The sequence below is a fragment of the Epinephelus moara genome, chromosome 13, assembly GCF_006386435.1.
Source record: "Epinephelus moara isolate mb chromosome 13, YSFRI_EMoa_1.0, whole genome shotgun sequence".
Taxonomy (NCBI): Eukaryota; Metazoa; Chordata; class Actinopteri; order Perciformes; family Serranidae; genus Epinephelus; species Epinephelus moara.
In genome coordinates this window covers 6,242,827-6,265,557 of record NC_065518.1, presented here as the reverse complement: position 1 = coordinate 6,265,557, position 22,731 = coordinate 6,242,827, and the positions used below count along the sequence as shown (strand labels likewise).

The following is a 22,731-nucleotide window of genomic DNA, read 5'->3' as shown; positions in this document are numbered from 1 at the left end:
ACTAAAAATCGCTGAAACGGCACCAAAAATTGAAAAAAGAAAAGAATAAAAATAAAATAAAAATTGAAAACAAATTGAAAAACAAAAACAAAAAAGAAAAAGAAAATATATAACAAAACAAAACAAAACAAAACGAAAAATGAAAATATAGCAAATGTGGTGTTGGCTTTCACTTTCGCTGGCGATACTGTTTACAAACAGTTTATTTCTTTATTTTCTATTTTTAACAATAAGAAAAATATAAAATAATGCCAGCTTTTGCCTAAAAGAAAATAATAATAATAATAATAATAAAATTAAGGGTGAATATAGACTATTACTGAACAATTGGTGGTTCATTTGCACTACACAATACTTCAGAAGATATGGTAGCTAATATGAATAATGAGATGATATACATTTTTCTCTTGACAACTTTTACGACATTAACTTGCAATATATTACATAAATAAATTGATTTTTAAAAAAAAAAAAAAAAAGGTAATTAAGGAAAGCAGTGGTCACATCTTATAATCCCTCAGCTCTGGTTCATTTTTATTTAATTACACTTGTATGTAAAAACAGGACCACATGTTGTAGCCACAGAGTTACCATGAGTTTACTAACACAAAGTTCCCACACATTTTTACCAATGAATTTTCAAAACTCTTCAAAACATTTTACCCCATTTCCATGACTTTAAGTAGTTGAAAATGGGCGTGCCTATAGAGCGATACAGCCATTCCTTATTGAGTAAAACAGGCACTTCCCAGGTATCTGTGGTTAAGCAAACTGCTAGTGCTCGCCAACTTTAGTCACTTGTTAGACATTCTCGTTGCTAACTAGCTGCATATGACAATAGACCAGACCAGCACATACGGGTACTTTACAAAACATTAAGGCTAAACCCCTTTATGGAGGATAAAAAAAAAGAAGATCCTACAGATGTCAGTGCAGTTTGACGTGTGTTTGGATTACAACTTTGACAAGTGAAATGTTTTGTAGACCTGAGTGTTGATCGCTGTCATGTCCCTTCAGGTTTCCTCCATTCAAGTGGATATTATAGATATCTGGGTCATGATACCTGGTGATCCAGTCAAAAAGTATACCTGATTAAATCCCTAGATATCATTAAGCTATGTGTTGTCTGTCAATAACCAACCTGTTAAAAGCCAAATCAAGCTAATGTTAGCTGTCCATCAGTATAAACTGTCACAAGCAGTTCTGTGCCTCAAATCTCAATCAACAACACCTTTTCAGCATTTTCCTGTCTCTTTCCTGATGTGACAGCGTGTTTCTGTCCTCCACAAGGGGGCGTGGCCTTGGCGGTGATGCAATGCTGGTCAGGTCTATGAATATCACAAGATACTTGACATTATAGGTGACATTTCAAAGCTCACGCGACCCAGCACTAAATTTTCAATTAGTAATACAAGGAACGTATTTTGCAAAATGTTAAAAATGTTTTGGAATTTCTATGAACACATTTTAAACAAAGGCTAAAACCAAAATTATCACCTTGCAGCTGTATGCTTCAGCGTACCGGTCAAGTTTCTCTTACAGTTCACATCCACGTCTGTAAAAACATGGATGCTTCACACACAGAAGATCTATACAATCAGCAGTGTCAAGGTGGACACCAAAGATTAGTGTCACCAATTCAGTATCTGATCAAACGTCTCCCCTTCTGTTCCGGAGTTATGATGTCAAGTAAAGGCCAGAAAAGTGTTTTATGCAGAACATTATGATGTCACAGTGAAGCTGACCTTTGATCTTTTGGATATAGAGGTCATCACCTTATCATCATATTAGACATTTGTGTGAAATTAACTCATAATTACGTATAAATTCTTGAGTTATGGCCAAAAGCATGTACTATAAGGTTACAGTGACCTTTGGCCGACAAAATCAAATCAATTCATCCTTGGGTCCAAGTGGACGTTTGTGCCAAAATTTGAGGAAATTCCCTCAAGGCATTCTTGACATATCATAATCGCGAGAATAAGATAGACGCAAGGTCACAGTGACCTTGAATGTCAACCACCAAATTCTAATCAATTCATCGTTGAGTCCAAGTGGACGTTTGTGCCAAAATTTGAAGAAATTGATTCAAGGTATTCTTGAGAAATCAGGTCCAGGAGAATGGGATGGTCGGATGGACAACCTGAAAACATAACACCTCCAACCACAGCTATTTCTGACACAGAGGCATAACAATGTGCATCCAAAACTTTTCCAAAACATTCTGCTAATTCCAAACCATTTCCAGGTCTGGAAAACAGTTTTTCTAATTTCCTTACTTTTACAGGAATGCCATGACTTCTTTGATTCCACAACTCTCAGGGACTGGATCAAGAAACTGGCAGCCAGTGGATGGCTTTCACTGCAGCCCACACAGACGGGCTGCAGTAGCTACTTGGTAAACGGTTTAATGTGTTTACTTGTCGAGCTGTGCAGCGATTGCACAACATAGATGCTGTGGAGGTTAACCGCGAATGTCTGAGTCGGTTCATCTCATTATGAGATGTCAAATTTCTCATAATTACGAGATAATTACACTAGATCATAATTATAAAGACAAGTTCTCAGATTTCAACATGCCATAATTATGAGGAGATAATGAAAACAACTGGTGGTAGAAAGTTTTTTTTCTTGTGTGTCTAAAGGTTTTGTTTGTGGTAAATTGAGAGACATTTTGGAGCTAACCATTGGAACTAAATCAACAGATAAACAGCTAAAATTCCTCTGTGGACGCTCTACTGTACACCCTAAGTTTTGTATATGAACACATATTTAAAGCAGGTGTGAGGTAATTTCATTTATAACATTTGGTGATCATCATTTCATCGTTCATTTCAAATACTACAGTTTCTTGTTAGTAACAGTAATATAATTAATTTATTCATGAAATAAAAAAGGTCAGACACAAGCCAGTACATGACATGATTAAGAACAAAGTGAGATTTTTTAAGTCCTGGAATGATCCGATTACAAACCTGTGCATACAAATACAGCCTATATAAACAAACAGTGTTCTGATTAGTGTTCGTGCATGCAAAATCTTTTACCTCTTACATATAAAATCCCAAAGGAGTGCTGGGGGCATCACATGGAGTTTACAGCACTAGTCTTCTGCAGATGCAATATACACAGATACCACAAACACTGCTTATTTCTCTTATTTTACATGTTCACATAGTGCTGAAGAGGAGGAAGGAGGTTGCCTGGTTGGTTGCTGCTGCTGCAGAGAGCTGCAGTGCAGAGAGAAGCGCACAGAGCTTCAGGGACGGGAGGGAAGGATGCAGAGAGAAATGGAAACTATCTCTCGCTTGCTTCCTCCTGCCAGCCTCTTTCAGGCTTCCGTTCCTCAGCAACTGAGTGATCAGAGACAAATAAAAGTGAGAAGAGACAGGCAGGCAAAGGAGACACGCTGCCACAAGAGAGCACCTGTCTAGTCGACCTATTTTTAGGCACGCCGTGCGTGCGCTAACTATACCATAAGTCTCTGAGGCTGTGATGAGAAGCAAAGCTCTCCGGCTGCAAGTTGAAAAGTTGTTCAAGTTTTTTGTTGTTCATCACCCTGGGCAGCCGGTCCTCGTGGGGTGCTCCTCACAAAGCAGGATTAGCAAGTTAGCCGGATAACTTTAAGAAGAGAAATATCTTCTGGAACTTTGCCATTATCAACATGCGGATATAGGACAATCATTTCACAGTTATCTGGAGAACTTTCTGATCCTGTTGTGTGAAATTCTCCCCTGACGCTGCTGCAGAGTATTATTTTATGTGACTACGGTGACCACATGGGACTGTGATGAAAATGTAAAGTCACTGTGGACGTCCGTACACTTAGAACCTGCAGTCAGGGAGTCTATAGGTATCTGACACTTACATTTAATGCTTTTTAAATCCTTTTCAAGATAATTTTTAACCAAATATAAGACTGACTTATACAAATCATCTTTCTAAAATTAAGCGTCATCAGTAAGTATAAAGTTAAGTATATCTGGTATGTTTTATACAGAGATATGATTATTAACACACCTTTTTCCAGCAGGTAAGTGCATGTATGAAGTCAGAAGATAGATTTAAAGATTTGTAACATCAGAAATATGGACTTTCACACATAACACACTCATTTTAACAAAAAGAAATTAAATGTTTGTGGCAATTAAAACCTCCGAAATTCAAATTGAAGACTATTTAACGACTTTTAAAGCCTGAAATATTTATAAAATTGAATTTAAGACATTTTCAGGACCTGCAGACACCTGCCCACAGTTTAAGTACAGTTAAGCAGGCACACCCTAAAATATCTTTACTGCAGACTATGGATAGCCAGAGATATCAGCAATAATGACATGATTAAAGGAATAGTTCAACATTTAGGGATATATTTATTTTCTTGCCAAGAGTTAGCAGCTGGTTAGCTTAGCTTAGCATAAAGACTGGAAACAGGAGGCGACAGCTAGCCCATCTCAGTCTGAGGGCCGTAAAATCTGCCTACCAGCTCAGTGATTGACATGTTATGTCACGTTTGTTTACTGCGTACAGAATTCGAAGTGTATGAACATTGTTTTCAAAAAGTTGTGGTTTTACTGGAGGTTCAACCCAATGTTGGGACTGTACGTTTCTGTAAACCACAGATGCGTTACATTTGAGTGTTATTATGTTGCCGACATGTTGAAATTGCTGTGGTTAACGTGTGGTTACGTTAGACACAATAACCATTTGGTTATGTTTAGGAAAAATCCTGTTTTGACTTAAAATACCCAGTCTGAGGGCACAATCCCAGCAGGCAGAGTAGCAAAGTCTCAGTCAAAAACAATCACTTTTCATGCCTAGAAAGCTTCTTGAAACACACCAATGACTCACTAAATCACAACCAGTTTTATTGTTGGTTTGTCTCGCCTGGGTGACACGCCATCCACCATCCCCTCCATGTCCTGATGACAAAGTCAGCTACTGTTCTACATCACTTTAAAAAAACTTTGACATGATACGTATGAAGCCTGCAAATGAAATGTATTCATGGTCTGCAGAAACATACAATTCCAACATCTTCTTCTGGCAACTGGGCTTGGAGGTTGACAAGACTCCAGGAAGTCAAAGCACCTGGCCAAGAAATAAACCCACAAATACACATCTTGCTGTTTTTACACTTTGGTTTTTGTATGCTGGGCTGTTTGTGTGCTAAGCTAAGCTAAGCTAACCAGCTGCTGACTCTAAATATGTATCTACCGTACAGACATGTCAGTGGTTTGATCTTCTCATCTGACACTAGGCAAGAAAGCAAATAAGAGTCTCTCAAAATGTGCGTCTATTTCTTTAACACATTATGTTGATTCAAGTGTGTGTATTTTGATGTAGAAAAAACAACAAACAAACAAACAAAAACCCATAAAATCATGTAATCTTCAAAACAAAAATATATATTGATGCGTGTGTGGAAAAAAAAACCCCACCAGAAAATGTGGATTTTGATTTACAGTTTTCTAAAAATTATTTCTAAGAGGATTTGTCGCCCAATTACCCTTCATTTCTCTTTGGTCGGACTTCTGCTTGACACAACTTGCATATAAGTGATTGTAAGTTGAGGGCACACATCACTGAGCTGAACACACAGTTTACAGTTCTCTACATCGGCTCCCTTCACCCTGGACAGGAAATGGTGAGCACTAAATGTGAACATGTAGACTGGTGCAGGCCCTGCAGTCTTACCATTGAAGGATGCCTCTTTTTCACTATGTGGCTCCACTGAGTCTAGATTGCCACAAACTTATCAGAACCCAGTCTGCAGGGGAAAAAAACACACAAGACAAAATGTCTATTATCAATCACACTTCATACGATGATAAAAATGTAAACATTAAGTGCTTCTGACTAGTTTTTCCCCCTTTCTCTGCTACATCTGTAAATGAAGAGCGGTAGAAGTGACAGATGTGTGCGCAGTGTGAGTGTTCAGTGTCAGTGACGATCCCGTTTGGCTCCAAAGAGTCAGGGTTAAAAACAGGAAAAGAATACTTACGCTCCTTCATCCTTCAGTAGACTCAGGAACTTGCTAACTCTGTAGCCCGGATCCATCTAAAACACAGACACATGACTCGTTAGTGCATATATGCATACAATATATTAAACATACAGTCACTAACAGGTCTGAATTTCTTTCTCAACATGCATCTGTTTCATTTAAAATTCAGAGGCAAGGTGTTAGAACATCAGGGGCCAGATGTGTAAACGATCCCTACGCACAAAAACATGCGGACGCCTTTCCCCCCCTGCACTGATCATCTCTTTGATGTTTGATGACAACAACTGAGATTTTACCACAATGATGGTTTGCAGAAATGTGATGAATTAGTAGTATGAACACTGGAAGGTGCGCCTTGTCAAAATAAACCAAAACCTACATGACTGGACCATGTGGGAGCTTAATTTGAAAGGACAGATACAGGAAGTGTCCACGCTCAGCAGTCAGACAGGAGTCAGGTTACAAACCAATCACAGCCGACAGATATCTTTCCCTTCTTCTGTAAATATTCAGTCTGATAAATAAAGTTGATCATGTTAGTGCAGAGCTACCCAGAGCTTTACATCTGTCCCACGAACGATAGGCCTACACACTTATAAACAGCGCCTGGAAGAAGATCATCTCTGCACTCAGGATTTCAGGTAAACAGGCGATGATTCGGTGCTTGTTGAGTTTGCTTAGCAACCTCAGACGCAACCTGCCACAGTGCTGTTGAAAGGTATAAGAGAGGCTCTCGGCTCTCGACCCTACTGCCTCTAAGGCTCAGAGATAACACTTTCTTGTGCTTTCTGCTTAGACGTGGTGAATTTAAAGCTCACAGCAACTTGATACAATACAGTTTCTGGCTTGTGTTCAATACCTAGTGTCAATACCTTTCTGATTCGTTGTTAGCATACTTAGCTTCTTTACTATATTTCGTGAATATCTGTCACACTGAATGCCCTGCTGAACCTTGTCGAAACTCTCAAACTCATGATCAAACTCAAGGCATGAAGAGTCAAACATTTGTAATGAACAGCCAAATCTGATTCAACTGGCATAACTCTAGCGTAATGAAGTCAGGTACAGCCCAAACTGTGTGACTTGCGAATCCAAACTCACCCTTTATAACATCAAATTCACACAACAGCACAAATAAAAAACATGTCAAAGCAGTGGTAGACCAGCAGCTCCCATGTTCAGAGAGGTAAAATTACTGTTTTTGTCAATGGAATCTGGCTTTGAAGAAAACATAGATAAGTTTCACCTTCTGCTCAGTTCCCTGTTGGAGAGATCTGTCTGTTTGGAAAGTGCTGATCATATGACTAGATAAATGGAACTTGGAACTCGGCTGCAATGATCTACGGTGCAATGACCACAAAATACCATCTGTCTCTGTCAACGCAGTGCTTGGACATCGTTCACAGCTCGGGCTGTGGTAAGTGAGTTTATCTCCCATTTTCATGGGTTTTCGCGCCGTAAAAAAACCCCACACACAAGCGCTAAATTCTATGTAACTGCTGGAGAAAGCAGGTTATCAGCAGCTCCCATGTTCAGCAAAGTAAAATTATTGCTTTTATAAATGAAGAGAGTTGAAGAGAGTGTGGATTAGTTTTACATTTCATTCAGTCCCCGTCAGAAAGGACTGTCCTCTTGGGAAGACCCGAGCATGAGACTGGATAAATGAGACTTGCATGAGTTGTGTGAGAGTTTGTTAACAGATGTTGTGATATAGTTTTACTGTTGTTAAACATGGACCCCTGCGACCCCTCGTTTTTGGATCCACCGTGGAGGCATGTGAGAAAAACGTTCTCCATACATAGTCAACATGACACGGAGAAAGTTATTGATACTCAAATGGTCATTTTGGGAGTGAAGTATTCCTTTAAGGGTGTTTCTACATCTATTGATGGCTCACTAAGGGAGTGAAATTGAGGCTGGAGCATGTGCAGCGAGCTCCACAATGATTGAGATTTATAAAACAGAATCAGGTGTATGTCTGTCTTTATAAATCTGATGAAAAGAATGCGTATGCATATTTCTATCTTTGTGCATACACACAGTTTTAGGCATGAATCTACGCAGAGTTTTATGCATCTGGCCCCAGAGTAATTTGATATAGTGGCAGGTCCTGGAGTTCAGGCTTCAGTTTGTGCAAACAGGATTGTGGAGAAGGGGAGGGAGAGAGGAAGTAAAATTAATGGCAACCTATGCAATAACTTACAGTATGCCTGGAATTGCCTGTAGCTACTAGAGTTAAGACATGAGAGCAGTCAGAGAGGTTGGAATGAGAGGGAAAAAGATAAAGAGAAGACCGAAGACGAGCTGTGAATGTGTATGTAGCTGCGTGGCTGTTTGCAGCATGTCTCGGCAAACACAGATTCATACTTCTTCAGGCTCAGAGTGAGGTGTGGGGGTGCAGGGTGCAGAACATGGCTGCATTTGTGCATACCACAGCAATTACACAGCATCCAGCCTCACCAAACAGGCGGTACACATCATCAACATACCACAGACACACAGTCAGGGGGAGAAATTAACACCAGCCAGCAGTCAGATTTAGGTCAATTTCTGCTGCTGCTGCCACAAGTCTGCTACCTGTTCTCGTAAACATACATTACGTTACTCAGAGGCCACTGGAGCTGATCTTTGAGATGAAGTCGCCACTATGGAGCGCAAATTCCTGTCTCAGCAGCATTAAAGAATAAAAATGCTGTGAAACAAAGCATTTTTGGATCACACAGTTCCAACACTGCAGTTGGAACCTACTGTAACTGTTCGGGTTTCAACGTCCACGCCTGAGTAAAGATCGAACTGAAGAATGTCTTTTGGATCTTAGTTCATATCCAACAAGTTCATCTTTAAAGACAACTCCAGTTATGTAGAATTACACTTCCATGAAACCGATCAGACACAGAATCTGTGCAGCAGAGGCTGAGACATGCTGATGTTAAGTCCCTGATATAAGACTTTGTAGATAACATAATTTTACACCGCTGCATCTTGAGATCAGCCGTAGATACACTTCACACACTCGTTGCAGTTAAAATGGGATTTAAAAAAAAGTGCTCATGCATATTATTGCACCAAAGAAAAATAACTGTAATGTGCTTTAGTGGGTTCATTTAAGTTCAGTATGGAAATGACTTTGAGACAGATTGTTTATGAGTCTTGTGGTGCGTGTTCTGACGGACCTGTAGCGTTTTTTGGAGGGCAACAGTTCCAACAATAACAGTTGTTGGTGTTAATGTTAACTACAGTCATTCTGCTTTTCTCTGCTGCTCACCGAGAAAAGAAAAGCTGTCGTTGTCTTGCTATGGACCTGTTACATTTATCTTCTAATGAAAACTTTAACTTGCATGCCCTCGATGTCAATTTTCCCCCCACGGAATCAAAAATGGTGTTGAATATTGCTATTTTTCAAAGTCAAAAATTCCAGCGTAATGACACACAACACTGCACCCAGCCAAGACAGAGTTCCACACATAGCTCCCCACTGATACACACCTTGTTGTTTTTACACTAAGCTAACATGCTTCTAGCTCTTACTTCATATTTACTGTACAGACATGAGAGTGGCAGGGATCTTCTCATCTAATGATCGGCAAGAAAGCAAACGTGTTTCTCCCAAAATGTTGATCTGGTCTGGACATCACTTTTCTTGTACTGATTTCAGACGCCTTCCTCAAATATTCAACCCTTTGAATGCTGAGCAAAGTGGTACGATTTGGGAAATGAGAAACTTTTTTTTGACTAATTTTCTTCTTTTTAATTTTGTCTTTTTACTAATTTCTTGGGTCATTTCTTCTTTCGTTGCACACTGCCTTCTTCCCATGTTCCTAAAACAAGTCGAGCCAATTTGCTCAGGTTTCAAAGGGTTAAGACAATTTGTTGGGTAAAATTTTAAGTGTAAAAACAAACAAAACTTTCAACTTTTATGATGCAAAAAACGCAACATAACAACATCAAATGGTGGAATCTGCATCACAAAATTATATTAATATTTTCTAACTTGCCTTGGGGCTAGAGTTCCTACACTATCAAGCTTCTAGCGCCGTCTACTTTGCAGTGTACAATTTGCATTTTTCCCGAATTTTAGTTCATTTTTAGGAACTCCTGTATGTATCTTACATCTGTTGTTACTCTATTAGGCACTGCTATTTGCTTTTTGCCTCTTTAACACTTTATATCTTGTATATTTTGAATATTTTGTCTGATACTTAATACTCTAATGTTTTAAAAACGAGGCCCAGTGTGTGACCCTGACCTAGGGAACCCACTGGTTGCTACTGTTTTTTGAACATTAGCTGTTGGTAGTAAAGCCACGCTTAGACCAAAGATTTGTGTCGAGATAAACCTGTTCTAGAACGCTGCAGAGAAAATGCAGCGGTGTGAACTGGCCGGTCTGATGGTGTCACCTGCAACTCAGCTGGTCAAATCACCGGCGGCTGGTTTTAGAACGTAAAGCACATCACCTGTTTCTGCAGCCAACTGGCTCATAATGAAGTCACTAGTCATGTCAGAATTACCGCAGATGGCGTGATCGCTTGCTGCTGCAGGTGCTCCGTCCCCGCCAAGCCCTCTGTGAGTCACCGCTGCTGCTGGCTCACCGTCTCATCTAGTTGCAATGGTGTGAACCGGCAGGTTTTTAGAAAGTTGCAGAACAGCACATTGCAGTAGTTGCCTCTTTCACCTCATCTCGTCGCAAATCTTTGGTCTCAACTGGGCTTAATTTGTGTTACTGTAATTTGAAGCATTCTCTGGCACAAGAATTTCCTTCGGGATGGATAAAGTTGTATTAAATTGAATTAAACTGAACTGGATTAACTGTCTGTGACATGTAAAACTCCCTCTTTAACCTGACTAAGTCTGAAAATTAGAATCATACTGTTCTAATTATAAATTAGCACCAAGTGAATCTTTACACCTGAATCAAACCCATGAAGTTCACTCCTAATCTGACAGAAACACATGAAACCTGGTGCTCGCAGAGTACAAAGATTCTTCATTTACAGAGCTCACCCAGAGACAGTGCTGCAGTAAGTTCCCATCTCTGAAGCAAACATGTTCCTACACCGACACAGAGCAGAATCCCACCAGGATTCTCTCTCCATCTGCACTGTTCTGTCTTGTTATTTAACAGGTGAGAATGAGCACAATGTTCGCCACACGCTCGCCGAGTCAGAGAGTGTTTGGTGTATGATGCAACATTGTCCTTTTAATGAGCTGCATTGTCTGTGTGGCTGAAGCTAAACAAATGGGAGTTGTATTTCAAGCAAAAGATACAATTAACTTTAAAGTCCCGAGGCCACTGCGTCTCAGGGAGTGATGTATGACTGATCTTGACCAACCAAATTGATTACCCTGGTGTTCTGACAGGGTCAGGGCCCCCACGAGGCTTTGCAAGTAATAATTTGGGTACACGGCAGAAAGAAATAAGTACACCAATGTCAACAGGGACTCTTAAAAAAGCAGGAAAACATAACCCCCATGCCAAACCACAAAACCCCTAAAGGCAATTTTAAAAAGGTGAGGAGACTCTCTACCGGCTGTACGCATCTACATACACACAACTGATGTGTTGAAAGGAAGCCAAGAGTCTGCTGTGAGTTGGTGGTCTGTGTTTTCCTTTTTGCTTCCACAGTTGGACGGGTTTAATGTACATGTTTTTTTTTAACCTGCCGCATGTGTCGGATGACTGATCTGTATTGATTCTGCTCTAAATTGTAGGTACACTGAAACCACGAGGTGTGTATGATTGTTCTTATGAGTAGCTTCCCTCTGATTCAGAACATGTGAACGTAACTTGGAAAGCTGCGCGGAGAACATGGTTTCATAACTATGAATGTACTGGATCTCAACCATTTGCAGAATGGTTTGTGAACTAGAAGTGCACTGGATCCTTCTGCTCAACAAATCATCAGGAAAGCCACACAGTTTTTCATTCCAGCTAATAGATGACAGTTTTTTGTGACGGAGACAGATTCTGTTGACTGTTGAGAATGCTGGCCAGATGTCGAGGATGAGGAGGGACAGGCTGCTCGAGCTCCGACCGCACTATTACAAAAACAATAATAGGGACGCCGGGCCAACTTCAAATTTGTCTTTCAAAATAAAGAACAAAAAAGACAAGGCTGCCTTGCTCTCACCTTCACCCAAGAGTACTTGACCTTTCTACCATCTAACAGCACCAGTGCACAAGGAGCTACATCAGCATTTGATTTACCGAGAACAGCTTAAAAATGTGAATATTTTGTATGTGACAAAGAAATGAGACCTATCTGCTCAGGACTAGTATTGGGACGCCTACTAATGTACAACAATTGCAGAGGTTGTCTGTGATCTTAATCCCCTTCCAATCTGCCATATCTGTAATCTGTCAATTACAAAATTCCACCAGTGGCTCCAGGAAAACTGTCCCATTGTTGTCAATACTGTTAAACACCTACATCTTCCAGAACACATTGCCAATTTCCCCACTGTGGGACGAATAAAGGATTATCTTAGATGACCTATTCCATATGATTCCAAAAAGAAGAAGCAGAAAAACAGTGGAGATATTCTACTTTAAATTAGGAACATTTGCCTCGACTTTTTAAACATCCCGTGACCTAATATTTGTCTTTTCTTTCTTTACTCCCTGTTCTTTCTTTTTGGTTTGTTTCTGTGCTTACTGCCCTTATAATGTAAGGATGTAATAATTTTCTGCCTCTTGCCTGGTCGTGAATTATGGAGGCTCTGTTGGCAAATATAAAGTAAATTTTGACAGCATTTTAGGTGCAAATTCAGGAGGTTCATCTCACTACAGATCATGGAAATTCAATTAGCAGAAAGAGCAAACTAAAATCCACCAGAAGAGCAAAATCTCTTGATGATGGCAGTGTTGACATGGGACAATGTGTGACAGAATCAGTTCTGTTTGTTAATCTTTTTCAAACATTTTAAAATCCCATTTTTTCCTTCATACATTCACGTAGAAACCCAATTCAAACTTTAAAATGTTCCCCATCTTTCATACATTCTGGCTTGTATTCGACTTTACAATCCTGTTCAAACTTTTGGAAATATTCAGACTTGCATGGTAAAAATGTCCTTCTCAGGTTTTGACATTGGTTTGTCTTAGATGGAATGTTCAGAGCTGGAGGCAGGTACTCGACTGTCCGCGTGTAGAGGGCTTCTTAAACATGTCTCTTTAACTCACTGTCGCGCCCATTTTTCACTCTACATACATAAATTTTGGTCAAAATGGAGTAAAATTTGTGCGCTTTCGAATAATGTAGCTGTGGAAGCAAAACAACGTACACATTTAGCATAGTCAGCTTAAAAGTGAAAGAAACTCCACTAACCTGCCAGCATTGCAGTGTAGCGTCAGCTTTTCAACATGCAGCATTCACACCTGCAGTTTCTCCAGAAACTGCATTCTCTAGTTAACTAACCACTCTGGTTTTAGCTTCTCTCATCAGTTAACCACCAGCGCATGTTGTCACGAGATTATTTTATCAAGCAAGCTCGCCCTGGTAGAATAAAATAAACATGACTTTGCAATAGCTGCAAACTCCATGCTGATATCAACCAACCAATTGATAGAGCGAGTTATAGAGCTGCTGGTCACAGCTACAAATACAATGTAATGCACACTGATGGAAAAAAATGATGGATGAGGATGGGGGACAAAAATGTGACTGAGGGGTCACCGACAGATGATTTGACTTTCATCCCATAGTTGTCACAACATTTCACTCACAGCCACAAAGTGAGCCTCATATTGGCGTTACAGGCAAAGTCACTGGATCATCAAATTCATCATGATCAGTCCTTTGGGAATCATGAATATCTGTACAAAATCTCACAACAATCCATCCAATAGTTGTTGAGACATTCAGTCTGGACCAAAGTGGTCGACCGACCAACAGACCGACATCAGTACGGACTTTCTGCCAGTGTGGCAAAAACTCAAATGCAAATAAAGTCTCTCTGTCTCACCTGCACAGACATTTCAATCAGCATGAGCAGCTTCTTAATGCCGATCCACAGACTCTGGCCCTTCACAGCTTTGGCTATGCTGGCCCGCTCTACATCCTGAAAGCTGCCCAGCAGCTGTGGAGAGGGGACAAAGAAAAAACAGAGCACTCAGAGTGGGATCAAAATGGGGTAGTTTCATTACGCCAACTGGGAATGCATCCAGGAATTGTAGGAAGAATATCACCTGGTCTGAGTGTGTGAACAAAGAAGAAATACATGTTAAACACCTTCACTGACCAAGTAAATGTCAAGTGTATGTGTGTATAGGTGTGTTTGCTTGTGTGTGCTTCTGTTTCGAAGTGTGTGTCTGTTACCTCCAGGGCCTCGACCAGCTGCTCGCCCCTCGAGATGTTGGGAATGTGGACGGTGGTGCTGAAAGCATCCAACATCTCCATTTCCTGGAGGACGTCTTTGCGACTTGTGGTGCCGATGATCAGCAGCTTACGACCCTGAAGAAAAGCAGACATGACGTTAGACTGTAACTTGTTCATTCAAACATTTCATTTGTCCTGGAGCTGCAGTATGCAATTCTGGAGAAAGATAATTGATGGCTACCAACCCAACGACCTTGGGTTGGTAATCGGACCGTGAGTATTTGACAACCTGGGAATGAGACTCCACAATCAACTCTCTTTCTCCAGAATTACATACTGCACCTTTTTTTTTGTATAACTCTTTATTTAAAGTATTTTTAAATGTATAGACAAAACATAAGCACCATAGAGACCACACCAGTTAAGTATTCCTGAGTCTGCATGTTAAATGTCCTTTTATTGTCCAGACATTCACAGTGAAACTGTGTCCATGTCTTTTGAAATAAAGACAGTCCATTCCTCCCATTGCCTGGGGAATACTGCTCTTCTAGACCTCAGGGAAAAAGTCATCTTTTCCATTCTGTTCGTCCATTGTTTAAGGCTCGGAGGCTCGGGGGGGGATGGGGTGACATGCAATGAGAGGCCGAGAGCTTGTACATGGGACACCCACCCTACCTGCAGGGCTCCTGGGAGCCCACATACTGCACCTTTAACAGTCAAAAGAATTTTGACTCCAATTTAAAAGTGTACGTTATGGACATAATAAAGATTTGGGCACATAGATTTTGGATTCTGTTTTTATCTGAAGGTGCCGACACACTGTGTGATAACAGCGTTGTTGCAGGTTCACTGTGTGAGATGGGTCTAATAATATCTTACAAGAAGTCTGTGTCTGACTGTGCGATATTAGTTCAGAGGCACGTGCGATGAATACTGAGTGAGTCGTAGCTCCACGATGAAAACAGAAGGGACTTAAAGCCCCCATTTTGAAAGTGACGTCAAACAAAAAACTCCTTTGGCCATAATGCTGTTTCTTTTCCTTTCCTTTGTGACAATACTATCCCAGTGTTTTTGGCTTCATTTCAGGTTTTATTTCAAATACTTGGTTTATAGATGTGGCCTTGCAGCAGCTGTCTTTTATCGTCAAAGCTCAAGGTGGAGGTGTCTCACAGTGAGATCTAAGACTGCTGTTTTGATTGACTGAATATTTCGCTACATTTCTCTCATGATAACGGGATTTCGAGCAGTCCCGGATGAAGGTTGACCGCGTACAGGGGCCTTAAGTCACAACAAGAGCACAGAGAATAGAAAATAACAGGAGACAGGAGAAGACAGGACAACCGCACAGAGCATAACACAACGGAGGACAACAGTAGAGAAGACAAACATGAGCAGAGAAGAAAGAGGAGAAGCGAAAGAAATGTAGCTCCACTAAGCCGACAAGTTGGAGAAGGACCAGGAGAAGAAGACGAAGGAGGAGAGGCAGAGGAGTGGCGAGTAGACAGGGGGATTATGGCTGCCGGCTGCCCCCCCATGGCGTGGGGGGTTGTGATGCTGCATGCAGATGAGGTGCCACACAGGCGGCGGTGCTGCCAGGTCCTGGCTCTCTCACAGAGCCCATTCTCCTCCCTGTCCCCCTGGCCTCCCCCGGCCCCAGGCACCCCGCTGGGCCCAGCGCTTTACAACCCCAGAGGAGCACTGCAGCCAGGCATTCAACACCAGGCCCCGCGCCACTTCTCATGCACATGCAGCCATATAGTGGGCTATGCTCTCATTCACAAACCCATCAACAACAGACACACACACACAAACTACAACCAAAGAAACTATGAGAAATGGGTCTCTACCACCACCATTCACTGCGAGCACAACGGGCCTGGACCAAAACACTCACTAATAACCATACACTCACACACAGTCGCTCACACACAGTCGCTCACACATGCCAGTCGCAGCCAGAGACCTCCAACAATTCCTCACAAGACTTTTGTGCTGGCATCCATAAGATCTGCTGCCCTCTCTCTGCCACCTGAGGACTAGCAACCGCACAGTGAGCACGCTGCAAATAAACACCACAACAAAGTGTTTGGTACCTTTGGAGGAGGTTTCTTCAGCAGCACCAGCAGAGCTTGTAACACCAGGTTGGAGAAACGAGGGCCGATTGGGACGTAGTCTGATGAGAAAGAAATTACAATCATTTCACACTCACAACTTAATGTTCAAGATAACTTCAGGCAGAAATTTCATTCAATCCATTAGTAAGAAATGCATTTTATCTGCCTTATAGTGAAGTGCCTCTCAGAGGAGCAAATGGAGTCTTACCTAGTAAACGTTCGATGTCATCCACAACCACACAGCTCAGCTGGGACTTGTAGGCATCTTCAAATATCTATCACAGGGAATAAAAGAGCAAACACGCTCAGATCAAAGCAAAAAACAGCTTAACGCATGACCTGAAAACACTAAAAAGAAAATGATTTGTGTGTTATGGTGTCAGTTTGGATTTTAAAATGCCTTCTATACCTCCTGAGTCAGTTTGAGCTCTTGAGCCTAACTGGGAATCCCCACTAGAAGCAATACATAAGCAAGACATGAGCTGTGTGTAAGTATTCTGTCTCCAAATCCACACTGACTCCATCTTCCGTAAACGTCTCAGCCGTCTGTCAGCAAGAGGTGAGTGGACAGCTGCTGGCTAACCTGCCTTCCCCAGGCTGACTGCAGAAAATTTACTGAACCAAGATAGTTTTCATGTCAGCTCAGTGGGAAGAAATCAACAGTGTTTTTATGTATTGATTTTATTTCACCCCCCACTGTAGCAAGTAAAGAGAATCTGCCTGTAGTGAAACAGGCAAGCTCACAAGCAGACTGGGAGCCTTGATCAATCAATCTATAATTGGTTAATAGCCTCAAAACACATTAACAGCAGGATATTTGTGTGATTCAAGCAGCTGTCTGTGCAGATAATGCTCCACCTCACATGACAAAAATAGACTTAAATCATGAAAAACACAGGGGGTCTCTGTGAGTCGTGCATCTCTCGGAGACCCGCTGTGAGTGGGGACTGGCTGTAAGTTCAGTTTCATTCACACGTCTCATATTGATACAGTTAAATGGAGATTTTTCTTAACAGCATCCACAAGATAAGAAACAACCAAATTAACTTTGCCATCGTACATGCATCATTGATGGAAATACATTTCACACACTCTCATAAGCTCTCTGTATGAATCCCAAACATTTCTAGACCCAGAGATGACTGAATTAAGTTCTCTATATTTCAAGACTTTCTACTCAGCGTGAGATGGTTTTTAAAATTCTCAAATAAATGAGTGTTACCTTTTTGATGGCTTGGCATTTGGCGATCTCGGAGTGTCCGATCATCTTGTCGGGGGAGCAGATCTTGATAAAGGGGAACTGGGATTCTTCAGAGATCTTTGCAGCCAGCGCTGTTTTCCCACTGTTAGGTGGACCTGAGAGAGAGGAGCGAGCACACATCAGCTGTTTGTAGTCAATCAAACGGATGTCCTTCACACATGTAGTTTTTATTTTGGGGCCTTTTACGTGGTTTGATGTGTGTTCAACTATTGTAGACTGGCACGAGGTTTGTGTGTGTGAGTCCTACCCTCCAGTAGGACAGAGACCAGCGGTGTGCGGTCGCTGTTCTTCGTCTGCTGCACCAGCAGCTCCCCGTCCTCTAGGACCGCTGACACCGGGTCACCCCATCGAATGATCCCGTTCATGATGTAGCTGGCGTAGTCCTCCTGATTGGTGCCGAATGCCTGGACGGGAAGAGAAAGATAGATAGCATTAAGGTTGTGTTCTTTTGTTTGTTTGAGTGTGTAAGAATAAAAATGTATACTTCCAAGGATCCAAAGTGTGACCAATCACTCGGCTTCAATGAAGACGGGACTAGCTAGATATCTTGCTGCTCCACTGTCCACTTTAAATGCGCTACAGACTCTGAGAGCTAACGTTAGCAGCAACTGACTAGCCTGTAGCCATTCTGCTTGGCCCAACTCTGACTTCCATAGAATCGACATAATCTACTACGAAAGCCAGAAAGGGCGCATGACAAGTCAGCCTCTCCAGATGGAAAAAAATTAAGTTGTGAATTGATTCAGAGTCATAGCAAATACAAATATATATTCCTACATGAGACGATTTTTCCCACACCTCTACAGCACATAGTCAAGGACAAAAAGGCATCACAGACTTCAAAAGCACAAGAACAATTCTTGTCATAATTACTACCAAAAATTCACTGAGGAAATGGGAAGCTATCACGGTCACGTTCTGGTATTATGATTTAACCAACACCTTAAAAAGGCAGGTTTTTGGTAACGGATCGACTTGTCCAGGCTGACAGTATCTAGCAGCGTCTCGTAAGCTAAGGGAGGAGGACTGCACACAGACTTGTTGGTTTTTGTATAAACTTATTTACATTTATACCGTAAAACCTCAATTAAAAACCTAGTCTCTCTCTAGCCCGGTGTGGCTACACATTTTGACAAATAAGGCCTGTCTCAATCAGACTCCCGGTCTTCCAATCAATTAATTTCTATAGAAGTTCTTCGGATATTTGAAACTGGGTTGTTGGCTACTTGCTTGCTGGAACATTAGTTAGCTGCTTAGACCACACATACAAATATATATGTTCAAAATTTGTCAGTATGGAGATGCTACACATCGTTAGCTCGGTCAGATTCTCCACAATTCAATCGTTAGGTTCATTTTATTGACGTCATGAGCACCAGGAAGGACCTTAATTCATTCAGATTTGCTGGCATGACGAAAAGCAAGTGGAGACTCCCTTCTTCTGGAGCTGTCAGAAAGTCAGAATATGTGTCTATTCCTCCAATACCCAATGAGTTATTCATATTCCTTGAGTCAGTGAGGGTCCAATGATCAAAAGAATCAGGAGTTTTTTTCATTAAAAAAAAAGTGATGAATACTGTTTTAACAGGATAAAGTGTTGTTGTGTCGGTATGCCAGGTGCCTTAATCCTCAAGTGCTTTGAAACGAGCGCCCCCATAACACTCTCTCACCAATGCCCTGTCTGTCGGGGCTATATCAAATGAATGATTTGTTATTCGAAGCCTAATTTTTATACAGTAATATTCATACAGGTTCAAATGAAAATTTGATCGTGATTCCCATACTTGAATTTTTACGATATGTTTTTTAAAGTGGTTTGCAAACCAAGTGCTCTTGTTTGGCCCTGACGAAGGGGACACAAACGAACAAGTTGTTTGTGTGGTCAACATCCCTTAACCAGATAGGAGTTCCCTGAGGCTGCCCTCACCAGCACAAAGCTGATGGCGTGGGTCTTTATTTGAGCCTCTCACAACTAACCCAAATAATACTAACGGTTCATTTATGGTTGTTTTTATTTTTTAAACGTACACTGACTTGTCTTAAAATGGTGGACGGGAGGAAGAAGGGGATGATAGTGGATTTCTCATTTTGAACTTTTCTGTATTTGGACTTTAAAGGCTGTGAATGTCAAATTAATTTCATGTATTCTACTTAATTTTTTATTAAAATGTATTTGACACAGATACAGGAAGAGACACAGAGAGAGTGATGTAACTTACAGGTTTGATGTCGTTATTCAGTGAAGCCATGAAGTCCAGTCTGGAGACCTGCAGCTTCTCTGCCGTCTCGATGTTTACCTCCACTGTGTTACTGGCCTACAACAAACACAAACATCACACAAGTTGAGCGACAGCAGATAATGAGCTTCGTTCATACCTGGGTGAACTTCATGCCCCCCCCCCCACTAATGAAACGCACTACATGAAGTATTACACATTTAGACTGCAGGATGTGTCAGGAGACAATGTACTCCCTCAGAGCAGAAAGGTCAGAGCGAGAGGAGGAGGAGGAGGAGGAGGAGGAGGAGGGAAGAATAAGTGTTCAGAGGAGTGAAGAGAAACGTCACAGCCATCAGACATGTGTAAAGCCCTTGTCTGTCATTTATCATCACCCTCTAATATCTGCTGCTCCGTGTGTGTGTGTGTGTCTGGGGGCAGAACACTTAACAGATGAGAACTTCACCTTATCAGTGTGTCCCGCTGAGCTGTGTAGATTTGAGCCTACGCACCTGATAAAACACTTAAGTGAGGGCACACACTCTGACACACACATCTGGGTTCTTTGCCCAGTCCCTTCTTGCCTGAGTGGCTACTTTAACTGGCAATATATACGGCAGTGTATCAGTGCCTGCCAGGTGTGTGGCCTGCACCTTAAACTAAGCAACACAACATGTTCTTCCAGTGAGACAGACTACATGGACACATAAATAAATACAGAGTATGTCTCTAGAGGACTCTCACCTTGATATGTCTGTTCATGGCAGTGGACTGTGCGGCCCTGACCAGGCCCTCCAGCTCGGCACCACTGTAGTTCTTAGTCTCCACTGCCAGCTCCTTAATGTCTACGTCAGTGGACAGCAGGTCGTGCTGACGCATCTTTGCCGTGTGGATGTTGAGGATCTGAATGCGGCCCTTTTCATCCGGTAACCCTGGGAGGAGAGAGGAGGACTTAAAGCTTCAGAAAAAAAGAAGTGTCCTGCTTCTGGCTGCTGTTTCTGACACAGATCAAGTCCTACATTCACAGCAGAGAGCAGTGAACTGAGCTTTGAGATTTACTTATCCTTTTTATGATTTAAATGTAGTTATTATAGACTGAATAAAGGGTCACTTTTCCAGATCACTTGGAGGAATTACTATTAAACATTCATTGATTCTGTGCTGTCAGTTATACAGTTTTAATTCCTTTCCAGTCTACTGAGATAAACTGTGTGAGAAACCTTATCAGTGCGTTCTTCACTTCTTACCGATCTCCATCTTCACCTCCAGTCTTCCTGGCCTCAACAAGGCCTCATCTATCAGGTCAGGCCTGTTGGTCATACCTGAGGGAGGGACAGATGGACAGATAGTGGAGAGGATTAATGAGGCAGATAAGTCAGAGCGCAGATGTTCCGGGATGACACGGGAGAGCCTGTGAGGTTGGCCACATCCACACTAATACATTTTCACTATAGAATGAAAATGGTCTCCGTACACATGATTTCAGAAACATCTCTGTCCGTACTAACATGCCTGAAAACACGTATCAAATGATCATTCATGTACATTGGGCATGCGCATGCTGGAGTGAACAGGAAGAAGACTGTCTACTCTGTGGTTGGTTGCTTAGGTACAGAAAATACTACGGAGGTGGAGAAGAGCAAGACCAGAGATTTATTGGAGCGATGACGAGGTGGAACTGCTACTGGAAGTAAAACATGAGTATAAGGTGGTCATGGTGGAGTAAAACAGACTGGGAGTTGTTGCAAAGCAAATATAGCGACATACTAGAGCAGTACCAGGAGCATTATCCATCTCTGGCAAACCCACGGCAACAGGAAAGGAGTACTACCCAGCGCCATAATGTCTAGGTGTATATTTTGGCTGGACACATCGTGACTGATAAGAACCAATCGGAAAGAAAACTTGAAAGTCTCTGTTTCTGCCTGTCCATATTAAAAAGTGGCCCAAAAGGTTTCAAACTAAAACATGGTCAGCAGCGTCTTCAAAAGTCTCCTTTTAAAGGTTCGGAAACACTGGAGTAGTGTGGATTGTAGGTGTGAACGTAGCAAATGTTATGCGTCTTACAACAAAAACCTGTGGATGTAGCTACTTTGTGGAAGAGAAGGGAGACAAGTGTGTGTTTATTTGTGTGTGAGCACCTATGACCAGGATGTTGTTGAGCTGCTCCACGCCGTCTATCTTGGACAGCAACTGGTTGACGACAGTGTCATGGACTCCCGTGCTGCCAGCCATGCTCCCACGCTGTTTACAGATGGCGTCAATCTCATCAAATATGATGATGTGAAGGCCGCTGTTCGCACCGAGCTGTGCAGCAGAGAGATGAGGAGGAAAAATAAATATAGGACAAAAGAATAATATGTGAACTGTAAGTGCTGTCTTGTCTTTTACTTCCTGCTTACAACAGTGATGATGTGTTCTTGTCTTACACAATGTTCATCACAAGGTGATTTTGCAGGGGAGTGTGCAACTTATTACTTAAAAACACAAAATCTAAATCTATTTTAAAGTCTTTGCTTAAACATCCAGTTTATGTGTTCTTCCAGTATTTCCCTAACTTATTTGGGCATCAAATTAAAGGATTTTTAAATGTTTTTCGAGGTTTTAACATATAATTAGCCTGTTTTTTCTTTTTTTGTTTTTCATTTAGGTTGTTTTTCAGTTTCAGCAGCTAATACAATCATAGTCACAATTTTGTCCTCTGTTTTTTCCATTTTATTAGTTGTAACTATAGCGTTTATGTATAATTTGTCTAAAAAAAACAAGGAGAAAAATATAAAAATATTTCTATTTCTTTTTTATTAGCTGTATCTATATA

At 41.4% G+C, this 22,731-nt stretch overlaps 1 protein-coding gene across 1 annotated transcript in view; it reads right to left on the bottom strand.

Annotated features, from left to right (window-relative positions):
• Window positions 1–2,784: 2,784 nt before the first annotated feature.
• LOC126400327 (vesicle-fusing ATPase-like) overlaps window positions 2,785–22,731 on the bottom strand; it is a 42,687-nt gene continuing 22,740 nt past the window's right edge. Inside the window, exons 10-22 of the mRNA XM_050060966.1 lie at window positions 22,055–22,220; window positions 21,161–21,235; window positions 20,658–20,845; window positions 19,917–20,012; window positions 17,945–18,101; window positions 17,659–17,792; window positions 16,645–16,711; window positions 16,416–16,495; window positions 14,323–14,457; window positions 13,970–14,083; window positions 6,005–6,060; window positions 5,698–5,770; window positions 2,785–3,353 (exon numbers count right to left, since the gene is read on the bottom strand). Of these exons, the coding sequence (XP_049916923.1) occupies window positions 5,740–5,770; window positions 6,005–6,060; window positions 13,970–14,083; window positions 14,323–14,457; window positions 16,416–16,495; window positions 16,645–16,711; window positions 17,659–17,792; window positions 17,945–18,101; window positions 19,917–20,012; window positions 20,658–20,845; window positions 21,161–21,235; window positions 22,055–22,220 (1,299 nt within the window). The 3' untranslated portion in view covers window positions 2,785–3,353; window positions 5,698–5,739. The remainder of the gene's footprint in view (window positions 3,354–5,697; window positions 5,771–6,004; window positions 6,061–13,969; window positions 14,084–14,322; window positions 14,458–16,415; window positions 16,496–16,644; window positions 16,712–17,658; window positions 17,793–17,944; window positions 18,102–19,916; window positions 20,013–20,657; window positions 20,846–21,160; window positions 21,236–22,054; window positions 22,221–22,731) is intronic.